Genomic DNA, 11,710 nt, shown 5'->3' with positions numbered 1-11,710 from the left:
ATCCCTGCCCGGATGAAACCCCGCTCCGGTCCCCGGCATCGCCCACCTCCGGCACCCACTGCCCATGCGCGGGGCGGGGCCCCGTTTCCCAGACGACGCGGGGCGGAGCGGGCGCCGCCATGATGGCGGCGGCGGCGGGGTGGCGGGGCCGGCTGGGCCGGGAGGCCCGCGCCAGCCTGGCCGCGTTCCTGCTGGGCGCGTCGGTGTCGGCGCTGCCCGCGGCGCTGGGCTCCCCCGCCGCGCTGCTGGGCTCGCCGGGGCTGCGCGGCCGCATGGCCATAGCGCTGCACGGCGCGGGCGTCAACGCCGCGCTGCTGCTGCTCTACCCGCGGCCGCTCTACAAGGTGCGGGGGAACCGGCGCCGGGGACCGGGGCGGGGGGCACCGGGGAAGGCCGCGGCGGGGCTTCCCCTCCTTCTCTTTCTCCCTTCGCCTTCCCTGTGCCCGCAGATCGCCGTCCGGGCCTGCTTCCTGGGCTTCGCCTTCGGCTGCGGGCTGCTGCTGAGCGCCGGCCGCTCCGCCTGGCGGCACTTCGGCTGGTAAGGGGCGGGCAGAGCGGCGGCGGGGCCCGGCGCGGCCGTGCGGGGCCCGGCACAGCGCTGCCTCCTTGCTCGCCGCAGGTACATGTGCTCCCTGTCCCTCTTCCACTACTCCGAGTACCTGGTGACGGCCATCAACAACCCGCGCAGCCTCTCGCTGGACTCCTTCCTGCTCAACCACAGCTTCGAGTACAACCTGGCCGCCCTCTCCTCCTGGGTGGAGTTCACGCTGGAGAAGATCCTGTTCCCAGGTCGGTCCCTGTGTCCCTCCGTGCCCCCCACCCTCCTGCCTGCACGGACCCCTATGCCTGCTGACAGCAGCGCAGGGATTTGCTGCAGCCTTGATCTCTCTGTGCTTAAAGCCAGTTTTGGTCCTGGGGGCAAAGCGAGCACCCCCTGTGCTCTCACATGTAAGGCTGTCTTTGCCATGTAGTGGGTTTTCCACCTGCACACTTCAAGCTGCTTCAGTGGTACAAAGAATGATGCTCCAGTTATATCTGGGTGGCTTCTTTTGACCTGGAATAAATTCAGATCAACAAAACCTTGGTCAATCTGCAGTGCTTCCTTTTGCCTGAGAGAGGGGAAGTGTTGTCCTTCCCTGCTTCATAACAGCTGTAGAGCTCCCTGTATCCAGGCTGAGCACATCTTGACTCCACACTGTAGAGCCATGCTCCATTTAGGTCATACAGACTCTGTGTTGGGGTGACTCCGTGCCGGGAACTCCTATTTGCTTTGGTGTTGGGATGCCAGCACACGGAACACTGGCTGTGTTTTACCCATTGTCGGGATCTGGGGAAGAGCCCACCCAACCCCATGCATCACGACCATGATCACTGCAGCCCCGTTGTGACCTGTCCTCGTTGCCTTGCAGAGCTGAAGCAGATCACTTGGCTGAGCACTGTGGGGCTGCTGATGGTGATCTTTGGGGACTGCCTGAGGAAAGCAGCCATGCTCACGGCCGGCTCCAACTTCAACCACATTGTGCAGAACGAGAAGTCAGATACTCACACTCTGGTGACCAGCGGGGTCTACGGGTGGTTCCGGCACCCATCCTACGTGGGATGGTTTTACTGGAGTATTGGAACACAGGTACTGTATACAGTGCACTCAGATTCTTTGATCTTATCACCTGGGTTTTCCTTCTTAATGCTGCCCCACACCCCAGATGGGATGCAGACCGCTGGTGGTCAGCAGCAGGGGTGCTCTGGCTCCACCAGCACATAGCAGTGATCTTTGGGAGGACCCCATCACCTTAATTTTATGTGCGGAACATGCAGGGGTGCTAAGGCCAGGGTTTGAGGCAGACCACCATTGAAAGCTCGGGGGGTGATCTTCTGCTTGCCTATAGCTGGTGTCCAGGGTTCCTTCGCACCCCTAGGGCCAAAATGCCTCCTGTGAGCAGTGAGGCTCAACCTTACCCTCCCAAACACCATTCCTATGCTGGACAGCAAAGAAAACTCCATCTAAGAGTCTTGGCCAGAGGGTGAACTGCTCAGTGTGTGGGGACGGGGACAGCCCTGGTTTCTCTGGCGGTGACAATGGTGCTGTCTGTTGGCAGGTGCTGCTCTGCAACCCCATCTGCGTGGTGGGCTATGCCCTGGCATCCTGGCGCTTCTTCCGGGAGCGGATCGAGGAGGAGGAGATCACCCTCATTCACTTCTTCGGAGAAGAGTACCTGGAGTACAAAAGGAAGGTGCCATCGGGTCTCCCTTTTATTAAAGGAGTCAAAGTGGAGCTGTAATGCAGGTGAAAACCAGCCTGGCAGAGCAGACGCCGGGCTCCAGGCGCCACGGGGCGAGGAAGGACGCATGGCACTGGTGCTGGGAGCAGCCGGATGGCAAATCCCGGCTGCCCAGGAGGAGCCGGCGAGGGGCTGTGGGTCAGTACATGACCACAAGCTCCTTCGTTCTCCTCGAGATCAGTCCTTGGTTGCACATTCAGGGATCTTCCAGATAACTTAGCCTGTAGCGACCTGAAAAAGAACGGAGCCCTGCTGCCCGCTGAATTGCACTGGAACGCCTCCGGGCACAGCTCTGCCCTCCCCGTGCAGGAAGGGCGCCGGGCAGCAGGTCCCTCCTGCAGCATAATCCCATTTTAAAGCTTTCTGACCTTGCAAGCCGGTGGCACAGCGTTAATCCCTATAGGCCCCATTCCACAAGCTGTTGCTGGGGTGAGTGCAGGAGCTGGCTCTGGCTCCTCGGGCACAGGGACCTGCCCTCTGCCTGCTGGGGACCCAGCACCGCAGCACCGGCCGGTTCCATCCCAGGCATCAGCGCTCCCAGGGAGAACCCTTCCAAGCACTTCTGGAACGTGGCAGGAAACTGGGTCCTGCTCCCTCCTCCCTCGGCTGCTGCTGCGGATTCGGGGGCCGCTGTTTCAACTGCCTCTGTTCCCTCTTCCTGCTTCCAAACCGCGCTGCTTCCTCTCCTGCCGGGCTGCCGCCGTCCTGCAGGGATCCCAGGGGTTTGGGTTGGGAAAGGATGGCGGCTGCTGGGCTTACCCAGGGCTTTAGAGCTTGAGATCCTTGCCTGCTTTTATGGGCCATAGCTGGGATGTCGGCGCCTGTAGGAGCTGCTTCTAGGGGAATTCTCCAAAGGGGGATAAAGTCTGGCTAGCTAATGCTATTTTAGACATTACCATTTTGGAAATGGTTCCTACTCGAGCTTTGTGGTATAACTTACCCTGTCCTTATATACCAAAGAGGATCACTGTTTTCTTGAGTTTTACGTTAATTCTTCCTAGCTGGAATGGAAACGAGCTGCTCATCAGTTCATGCTTGAGGCTTGCAGGGTGCCTTGGTGGAGGTGCTGTGGAATGGCTCAGGAAAGGGGGGTGCTGATGGAAATGGCTTTGGTTTGATTTTGACTTCTTTTTATATAAAAAACAAGAGAAAATATTGCCAAGCTCTGTCTGGTGGTTATTTGCGGGTCTCTGGAGGGGCCGGGGGCCATCAAACGGGGAACCCTTCCTGCCTTATACCCCAGTGGGTTTGCAGAACGCTGTAGGGTGAAGCTCAGGAGCTCAGCAGGCACAGGCACGGTGGCCAAAGCTACAGGACAAGCTGCAGTAAGAGATCACCTCCTAGTCCTGCGCCGTTGGCATGCTGTCAGCAGCACTGATGCACAGAGCACAGGATTGTTTTGCTCCAGTGCTGGGTGACGGGATGCTCCCAAGCCTGGGCCAAGCTCCTGCCTCTGTCCTGCACCAGGGGTTGGCGTTTTTCCCTCCCATGTTTGCATGGCAGCCCCAAGCTGTGCCCAGAGCCGCAGAACCAAGCAGACACTGCACTTTGCGCCCTTTTATTTCCCTTGTAACACACAATAGGGACACCATCAAGACACTGATGTCTTCAGACCAGCACAGTCCCCCCAGGGCAGGCTCCTGGTGCGCTGCAGATGCTCTGCCCGGGCAGCGCTTCCCTTGCTCATGGCACAAAGCAGCTCCATGCACTCGGTGCCAGGCTCTATGGCGCAGGCTCTGTCTGGGCGCCCCTCTCAGCCCCGCTTTTCTGCTGGCCCCTGTGGCAATCTTTGCTTTTTGGGGAGCCCCCCTCGGCGCTGGCCGGAGCCCCCTCCCTGCCGCAGGGCAAGGGGTCCCTGTGGAGGGGAAGGCGCCTCGGCAGGGTCCGGCTGGGAAAGGGATGGGGGGGATTCATCACCCGAGCACTTTGGGTCACCCACCTTGGTGCTGCTTCGCTGTCGTCGCACATCTTGAGCAGCATCGGTGCTGTTTCCTCCTTGGGCTCCCGGGGCTCCTGCAGCCTGCAATGGGATGGGTGTGAGCCACATGTGTGTGTCCCCCCCCCGGCCCCGCAGTCCCCCCTGTGCCCCTCACCTGGGCTCCAGCCTCTCCTTCACCTTGGCGATGGAGCGGACGTAGGGCGCGATCTGCTTGGTGATGGTGGTCAGGCAGTTGTTCTCCTGCCGCAGCTGCAGCAGGTCATGGAGCTGGGCTGGGGCGAGAGGAGCTCCTGTGGCCACGGCCCCAACCCGGAGAAGGCACAAGGGGTGCAGAGCCAGGGAAGCAGCATCACTGGTACCTTCATAGATCTCCTGCTCGTTAGCCACCCGTTGGTACGTCTCCTCCCAGACCTGGAAGGCAGAGGGAGCCGGGTGGAACGCTGTGGTACAGCCCAGCGGGACCCTGCTCCGGGATGCGCCGGCCGCACCTCCTCGAAGACGCTGCGCATCATCTCCACTGCAGAGTAGTGAGCAGCGATCTGCACGTCCATCTGCAGCGACTTCTGCAGGATCTCGCTCATGATCTCCGTCTTGATGAGCGAGTGGTGCTTGGTGAGGTCGCGGTGCAGCTCCTGAACCTGGTCCTTCAGGCCCTGGATCTCCGTCTGCAGCATCTGCGGGGCCGGCATCACCCCGACATCATCGGCACCGTCCCGCCCCGTCGCGCCGCGCTCGCCCCGCGCCCCGTACCCGGTAGGTGTTCTCGTAGTTGCGGCAGTGCTCGGCGAAGGGGGTCTCGTGCCCCTCGGCCAGCAGGACCTTGGTGCTGATGTACCGGTGCATCGTCGGCTTCCGCACCAGGGGGCCCGTGGACATCTTATCGCCGTCGGGGGGGCAGCTGGGCACCATGAGGGTCTTGGAGCATTGGCCGCCGGGGAGCCTGCATGGAGAGGGTGCCAGTGGGGTGCTGCAGGTGAGCAGCAGGCGGGGCAAGGTGCCAGGGGCTGTGTCACCAGCTCAGCCCATAGCCCCTCGCCCCCAGTGTGCCTGGGGACACAGCAGCCCCACACATCCCTCCCTGAGCACACAGGGTCGCCTTATACCACCCTAAAGTCAGCTTTCCATGGGCTGGCTTCAGGACCAGAAGGCAGCAGAGCTCGTCACGCTCTGGTTTCTGAAGGGAAGGATGCAGCTGGCTCTGTCATCGCGGGTATCTCCTGGCCCCTCTCTCCCACCATTCTGCAGCCTCCCCATGCTCCCACCGCCCCATCCCTGCTGCCCCACACCACCGCTCCTACCGTGCAGCCCCCAGGAGCTCAGCCACCCCACGGCACCGAGCCCGGCCGGGGGCGAGGAGCGGTCCCCATGGGGTGCCAGCGCCTGTTTGTCCCCTCGGGCCGGTTGTGCCTGGCAGCGCCGGTGCTGCCGTGACATCAACGGGCCTAAATATATCCCGGGCAAGGAACGGGCGGGCGCTTCCCTGGAATTCTGATTAAAAATAGTGGCGGGCACAGAGGCTGCGGCGCCGCGGGAGCAGCTCCGGGGGCCCCTGCCCGTCCCCCCGCTTCCCAGAAGTGTCACTTGAAGCCCCCGCGCCTGTCGTTCGTCAGCGCAGCTGCGGTGCGCGGTGTCCCCATCGCACCCAGGTCACCGGCTCAAGGGCACGGGGGGCGCGCCGCAGGATGCGCTCCCAGCGCCTCACATGGTGGTGCCGGTGATGCCGGGGCCGATGCCGCTGGCGCTGCCCACCACGGAGCGGCGAGGGCTGAGCATCAGCAGCGGCTCCAGGCAGCGGGCGAACTCTGCGCGGTACTCGCTGTTGATCTGGGGGTGAGATGGGGTGAGCACGGCTGCGGTGCCCATGGGCAAGGGCTCGGCCATGGCAGGGCTCTACCTTGCTGGTCTGCGCCGGCCGCAGGCGATGCGGCAGCTTCACGATCCTCTGCAGCCTCTCCATCAGTTGCTGGAAGGCAGCGGTGCGGTGAGCCCGGCGCTGCCATAGGGTGCTGTGCCCACCCCGTGGCGATGCCACCACTCACATAGCCCAGGTCCAGGAACTCGGCTTTGTTGGCGGAGCTCAGGAATGCGGAGCAGGTCACCAGGTGGACCTGTGCAAAGGGAGGTGTGATCACAGGGATCTATGGGGCAGGGGCCTCCCTGCCCACCCCAGGGCCCTACCTGCAGGGTGGGCAGCAGCGAGGCGAGGTGGGCGAGCTGCTCCTTGAACGCCTTCTCCTTCTCCTCGTGCTGGCTGCAGCAGAGCAGGGCACGGCCCAGCCTTTGTGGGGGACCAGGGAGCATCCGGCCCCAGGGCACCCCAACACACGCTGAGGTGAGGGACACCCCTAGGAGGATGCTCAGCCCATGGCCCCTCACCTCTGCACGGCTTTCAGGAGCGCCTTCTTCCTCTCGGAGAGCTGCTCCTGCAAACGGCATGGACACCCCATGTCCCATGGACACCCCACCGTGCCCGTGTGCATTGGGCACCCATGGGTGCATGGCCCCGCACCTGCATGCGGCCGAAGAGGGAGTTGATGGCTGCCTCCTCCTCGCTGGCGCTGTTGCGCACCTCCTCAATCATGGCCTTGAGGAGGACGATGGCCTCGCGCGTGGACGTCTGCAGCTCCTTCACAGCCTGGCGGGGGGCAATGGAGTGTCTGCGGCACTGCAGGCAGCACCATGCCCCCCTGTTTCACCCCCCCGGACCCGCTGGCAGTGCCCACCATCACCGCCTGGTCCAGGCGCTGGCAGCCCTGCATGTACGCCGTCTCGATGTCGATGCAGTGCGCACGGCTCTCCCTGCGGGCACAGGAGTCAGGATATGGACCAGGATGGGGCACAGGGGTGGGCATGGGGCTGGGGCTGCTCACCCCTGCATGTCCCTGAAGCAGTTGATGCAGAGCATGGACTTCTTCTCAGTGGAGAACATGATGTAGGGCTCCTCGTGCAGTGCTGCAAGGGATGGGGCCATTGGGCAGCCTGGCACGGCACGGTGCAGCGTGGCACAGCGTGGCGTGGCACTCACGGCACTTCTTGTGGATGTCTTTGGTGCGCTTGGACAGGGAGACGATCTCGTGGCGAGCGAACATCTTGGCACGATGCGTCTCCTCGCGGCACGGGGCGCACAGGGGCTGCCCGCACGTGTTGCAGAAGTACATGGTGTCCAGCTCCTGTAGGAGGGGGTGCTGCTGGCACGCACGGCCCCATCGGGGGTCCCCTGCCCGTTCTGCCGGCCCCGCTGCCCTCACCGCCTTGGCGCAGCTCCGGTCGCAGTTGGCACATTGCACATCCTCCTCGCCGTCGGCAGAGCTGTCCACCAGGAACTGCAGGAGCCGGTCCACGGGGGGCAGCCCCGTGCCCCCCCTCACCACCGAGGGGTGCCTATGGGGATTGGGATGGGGATGGGGATACCCGCGCAGGGCAGGGGCAGTGATGGGGGTCCTGCTGTCCCCCCATGGCAGGGTCCATCCCGTACCCGCAGAGGGGGCAGCGCAGGCGACCATCGCTGGCGCGGCCCCGCAGGCAGCTGGCACAGAAGTTGTGGTAGCAGTCGAGCAGGCAGGGGTGCTGGTAGGGCTCGTGGCAGAGCAGGCAGACCAGCGGGTGGCAATTGGCCTTCTCCAGCTCCGAGCAGCTCCCCAGTGGGGAGAAAATGCCTCCGGACATCTGTGGGGTAGAGAGAAGGCCCCGTGTCACCCCCTGAGCCCCACACGGCACCGCGGCAAAGGCAAATCCTTCCCTGCAGGGCCTGTGAGCTGGTGCCTATTTTTAGGTTATGAGCTGCACGGCACGCGGCTGCTCCGAACGCACCCCTTGCCCCGGCACCATGGGCTGGGGTGGTCCATGCAGTGGGGTGACCCCCGCATGGGTGTCCCTATGTCAGGAGCATCCCCTGGGATGGGGTGTCCCCCAGTGTGGGTGACCCTAGGGTAAGAGCATCCCCTGGGATGGGTGTCCCCTAGGATAGGGTGTCTCCATAGCAGAAGCATCCCCTGGGAAGGGGTGTCCCCTGCAGCAGAGCATACCGCAGGATAGTGGGAGGGGTATCCCCCAGGAGGCAGCATCCCTTGCAATGGGGCATCCCCTGCCCTCATACCCCAGCCCCACACATTGGGGAGTCCCTATCCCAGCACCGGGGCACCGTGGCTGAGCAAAGGCTTTACCTCTCCCTGTCTGCAGCCGAGGGATTTTCCGTGCTGCTCCCCGTGCTCCGGCTGGAATGAGAGCGCTGCCGGGGCAGCAGGGCCTCGCCGGCCCCGTGACGTGGGGCCCCTGGCACCGCCACCGCGCCACGGCCCAAAAATAGCCCCTGTGTGCTCCTCAGTGCCTGCGGCAGGGACTGTCAGTGGGGTGCAGGGATGGGGGACATGGGACTGTGTGGCACCAGGGCTGGGGGGACATGGGCACCTATGGGGACATAGGCACCCGTGCGGCCTGGGGATGACTCCAAGCGGGGACGGTGCACTCTGGGGTGGGCAGCACCGCTGGGTGGTGTTTGGGGCGCAGCCACACGTGCGCCCCATGGGCACTGGGGCACCCCACCCGCAGCACAGCGCCCTGGGGTGCTCCCATGGGCAGTGCCCGGGTCTCAGGGCCCTGGTCCCCGCAGGCTGATGGGGCCCCCCCGGTGCACCCCATGCTGCGGTGAGGCCCCGATCCCTCGGTCCCCGCCGGGCTGCGCCCTGACACCCCGCTGCCAACGCCGCGCCATTCCCCAAGCCCCGCCCCTTACCCATAGACCACGCCCCTCACCAGTGATGCACACATATGGGTCACGCCCCTTTCCATAAGCCCCGCCCCACCCCCCCCAAGCCCGGCCCCACCCGTTCAGGCAGCACTAGCTGCTGAGCGGAGCAGTACAGCGGCGTGCGTGGGATGGGCCGGAAGCGCCATCGACGCTCTCAGCGCTCGGCTGGGGGGCTCGGCGCGCGGCCCGGCTGCCGGCGCATGCGCTGTGCGCGCCCGCGGGTGTTTCCGCGCGTGCGCGCGGCGCGGCGCTCCCTTTCTGCCCCTGCGCTGCAGCCGCCATGGCGCCTGTGGTGAGTGCCTGCGGCCGCGAGCTCCGGCCCGCCCCCTGCCCCGGCACCCCCGCACCGAGCCCGCCGAGCCCCCGCGCCCCGCCGCCGCTCCTCCTGCTCCGGGCCGTCCCCACCGGCCCCGCGCCGCCCGGCCACGGGGCAGCGCGTGGAGCTGGGCCTAGGCCTCCGCCGGGCCCATCCCGCCGAGGGCCGGCGTGCGGCCGCGGGGCCCTCCCTTCTCCCCGCTCCACCACGGGCCGGGCCCGCTGCCACCAGCCCGGAGCTCGGCCCGTTCCCGTTGCCCCGTGCCCGGTCCCCTGGCCCATTTCAGTTCCTCTAGGCCCGTTCTCGTTGTCCCCAGCCTGGCTCCTATCTCGGCCCCGTTGCTACCAACCCGGAGCTCGGCCTGGCCCCGTTGCCCCCGGTTTGGCCCCCGGCCCGTTCCGGTTATCCCTGAGCCGGCCCTCGGCCCATTCTCGTTGCTCCCAGGCTGGCCCCCGGCCCGTTCCTGTTTCCCCTGGCCTGAGTTTGTGGCCCCTTGACAGTTCATGTGGCCCCTGGCCTGGCCCCCTACCTGTTCTCATTGTCCTTGGCCCATTCACCTTTCTGTTCCTCATTGTATTCTCCCATCCCTCACGGCTCTCTCTTTGCTCCACTGCAGAAGAAGCCCGCAGCGAAAGGTGGCAAAAAAAAGAAGCAGGTGCTGAAGTTCACACTGGACTGCACCCACCCGGTGGAGGACGGCATCATGGACGCCGCCAACTTTGTGAGTGTGGGGCTCCGCTCCCATCAGTGTGCTGCCAGTGCAGCCCCTCCAGCTCTGCTTCTGCCCCTTGCCACGGTGCAGCGTAAAAGCCTGTGCCACTGGGAAGCACCCGGCAGAGCAGGGGCCTGTGGGTTCATTGTTGTGTTTAAGCACTTTGTAGTTAAGATGCTAATGCTTTCCCTACCTGCGGCACAGCAGTGCTGCTCGTCCCTTGCGGGGCCAGTGTCCATTACGGTGAGGCTCTTTCAGCCTGATTTCCTTCAAGCTGTGCCTGAGGTGTCTTCAGGGGATCCGAGCCCTTCTGCTGCTTGGTTGCCTCTCCTCTTGTAAGGCAGGAAATGTGTCCCTGCCCTGCTCATCTGGTGCATTTGGACTTGAGAACCTCATGTTTGAATGGGCTGGCTGGATTAGGTGTGAGGGGCACCGATGGGCTCACAGCTTCCTGGCCTGCGGGAAGGCAGCTGTCCTCTGCTTCCGCTGGGCATAATGTGGGTCTCTTCCCCAGCTCTGAGAAAAAGCTGAAGCTCCAGCATGAGGCCACAGAGGAGGCCTTGTCCGGTGGGAGCTGGTGTGTGCCTGGCTCAGTGGCATGTGCCTCTTGCAGGAGCAGTTCCTGCAGGAAAGGATCAAGGTGAATGGCAAAGCAGGGAACCTGGGCGGGGGCGTGGTGACCATCGAGAGGAGCAAGAGCAAGATCACGGTCACGTCGGAGGTCCCGTTCTCAAAGAGGTGAGGTGATGGGGCTGCCCCGTGTCCTGGCTCTGCCGGTGTGGAGAGGGGAGCCTGGCTGGCAGCAGGGCTTGTAGGGAAGAGGTGTCTTGGTGCAGGAGTCATGCCAGGCCTCCTTGTTAAATGCTGCATGGCGCTCGGTTTGGTGACTGCTCTTTGAAAGGAAGAGACTGGCAGTGGTGTAGTGGAAAGATGAAGAGTTTGGGGTTCAGGTTGATCTGCAGCTGAGCTCTTCACTCCCGTGTCAGTGCCCTCGCTGGGCTCCTGCCCTTCACCAGCTTCTCATAGCTGCTATTCCTTTGGTTGGCCTTGGCAAGCGTGGTTTTTGCTGCATCCATGGAGGCACGGTGAGGCAGCTGGAGCTCTGTAAGCATCCGTGTTTCACCTGTCGTCGTTGTTGCGTGTTGGTGCCGCACATGGCATGTCCTGGCAACCCTCAGCCGTGATTCACTGCGGCTTGTAGAGCTGGTGGGATCGGGGTATGGCGCTGTGGTCACAGCCTACAAGGGCTGAGGCTACATATGGCAGAGGCATGGTTACCTGTGGTGTTTCCTGGCTGCGGCCTTGCTGTGCCCGATGGGACACGTTGCTCTAGTGGAGGCCCATGGGAGAAGGGATTGGTGTTCCTAAAAGCGGTGGTGTGGGGGGTCACACAGCGGTGTTCACCCATCTTCTCCCCGCAGGTACCTGAAATACCTGACCAAGAAGTACCTGAAGAAGAACAACCTCCGCGACTGGCTGCGCGTGGTGGCCAACAGCAAGGAGAGCTACGAGCTCCGCTATTTCCAGATCAACCAGGACGAGGAAGAAGAGGAGGAGGAGGATTGAGCCCTGTTGTGGCCCTTTTTGTACAGTTACAGCTTGCCTGCAATAAACGGCGGGGAGCGATGTCGCTGCCCGCGATCGGCGGCGGCACCGACGGCTCATTCGGGGCTCCTCGAGCTGACTCGGGACCGTTCGGGGCTCTTCGGAGACGGGA

The 11,710-nt window shown here is 63.8% G+C and overlaps 2 protein-coding genes across 4 annotated transcripts; one reads left to right on the top strand and one right to left on the bottom strand.

Moving 5' to 3' along the window:
- Positions 1-111: 111 nt before the first annotated feature.
- RPL22 (ribosomal protein L22) lies at positions 112-11,646 on the top strand. Of its 3 annotated transcripts, XM_080631470.1 has the most exons (7): positions 112-344; positions 450-538; positions 620-789; positions 1,410-1,627; positions 9,898-10,002; positions 10,607-10,731; positions 11,415-11,646. In XM_080631470.1, exons 1-7 carry the CDS (start codon positions 120-122, stop codon positions 11,557-11,559), a joined length of 1,077 nt encoding a protein of 358 aa, XP_080487596.1. In that variant the 5' UTR covers positions 112-119; the 3' UTR covers positions 11,560-11,646. The 3 variants fall into 3 exon arrangements, with proteins under 3 accessions (XP_080487596.1, XP_080487594.1, XP_080487595.1); XM_080631468.1 differs by lacking the exons at positions 9,898-10,002; positions 10,607-10,731; positions 11,415-11,646 and adding an exon at positions 2,097-3,434; XM_080631469.1 differs by lacking the exons at positions 112-344; positions 450-538; positions 620-789; positions 1,410-1,627 and adding an exon at positions 9,204-9,257.
- RNF207 (ring finger protein 207) lies at positions 3,904-10,576 on the bottom strand. The gene is given in 16 exon segments (XM_080631472.1): positions 3,904-4,299; positions 4,373-4,490; positions 4,578-4,629; positions 4,707-4,892; positions 4,969-5,158; positions 5,921-6,042; positions 6,113-6,181; positions 6,258-6,326; positions 6,397-6,469; positions 6,595-6,641; positions 6,728-6,853; positions 6,942-7,017; positions 7,089-7,170; positions 7,244-7,676; positions 7,679-7,884; positions 10,187-10,576. Coding segments are annotated over 16 exon segments (2,193 nt in total). The 5' UTR covers positions 10,233-10,576; the 3' UTR covers positions 3,904-4,001.
- Positions 11,647-11,710: the final 64 nt, after the last annotated feature.

The sequence above is a fragment of the Psittacula echo genome, assembly GCF_963264785.1.
Source record: "Psittacula echo genome assembly, chromosome: 17".
NCBI lineage: Eukaryota > Metazoa > Chordata > Aves > Psittaciformes > Psittacidae > Psittacula > Psittacula echo.
This window is presented reverse-complemented; position numbering and strand designations above follow the sequence as displayed.